The 676-nt window shown below is 63.6% G+C and overlaps 1 protein-coding gene across 1 annotated transcript in view; it reads right to left on the bottom strand.

The window, feature by feature from the left end:
- The window catches only part of LOC103779926 (cingulin-like), a gene marked incomplete at its 3' end in the record, with an annotated part of 4294 nt that overhangs the window by 1685 nt on the left and 1933 nt on the right, over positions 1-676 (bottom strand). The window contains exon 4 of the mRNA XM_008947574.1: positions 20-181. Within this exon, the coding sequence (XP_008945822.1) occupies positions 20-181 (162 nt within the window). The remainder of the gene's footprint in view (positions 1-19; positions 182-676) is intronic.

The following is a 676-nucleotide window of genomic DNA, read 5'->3' as shown; positions in this document are numbered from 1 at the left end:
AGGTTTTGGGGCTCCCCACCTCCAGTGCCTTGAGGTGCCGCGAGCGGTCGTCCTGGGAGCGCTTCTTGGTCTCCATCTCCTGCTCGAGGTTGTGCAGGCGCTGGAGCAGCACGTCCTTGTCCAGCAGCGCGTCCTCCCGCTCTGCCTGGCTCTCCTGCAGCGCCTGCTTCAGCCGGGCCACCTGCGGCCACCAGGGAAGAGGGGTCCCCGCGTCACACGTGTCCCCGAGCTCCCCGCGGAGGGACAGAGGGGAACGTCGGGACCCACAACGCTGGGGACCAAACCGTTTTCCCTAGCTGGTAAAATCATACAATCATCGAATTATCATGGATGGAAGAGACTTTTCAGGCCACAGAGTGAACCGTGCACCCAGCACGGGCAGGACCCCACTGCTCCGTGTCCCTCACCCCACATCTCCACGGCTTGGGAACCCCTCCAGGGGTGGGGACTCCACCACCGCCCTGGGCAGCCTGGCACAGCCCTGGGCAACTCTCCAGGGCAAGAAATTGTTCCTCAGGGGCAACTGAAACCTCCCCTGGGGCAACTTGAGTGATTTTTCCTGTTTCTCTGTCTGGGAAAGGGGCAAATCCCAGTGGAGCATTTTCCTGGCCGTGTCTCCCCACGGGAGCTGCTGAGCCGGGCCGTGCGCGGGGCTCAGCTGCCGGCCGGGGTCAAA

Source organism: Merops nubicus, unplaced genomic scaffold, assembly GCF_000691845.1.
Source record: "Merops nubicus isolate BGI_N331 unplaced genomic scaffold, ASM69184v1 scaffold35540, whole genome shotgun sequence".
NCBI classification, from domain to species: domain Eukaryota; kingdom Metazoa; phylum Chordata; class Aves; order Coraciiformes; family Meropidae; genus Merops; species Merops nubicus.
Note: the sequence above shows the minus strand (reverse complement) of the source record. Positions and strands in the feature narration are given on the sequence as shown.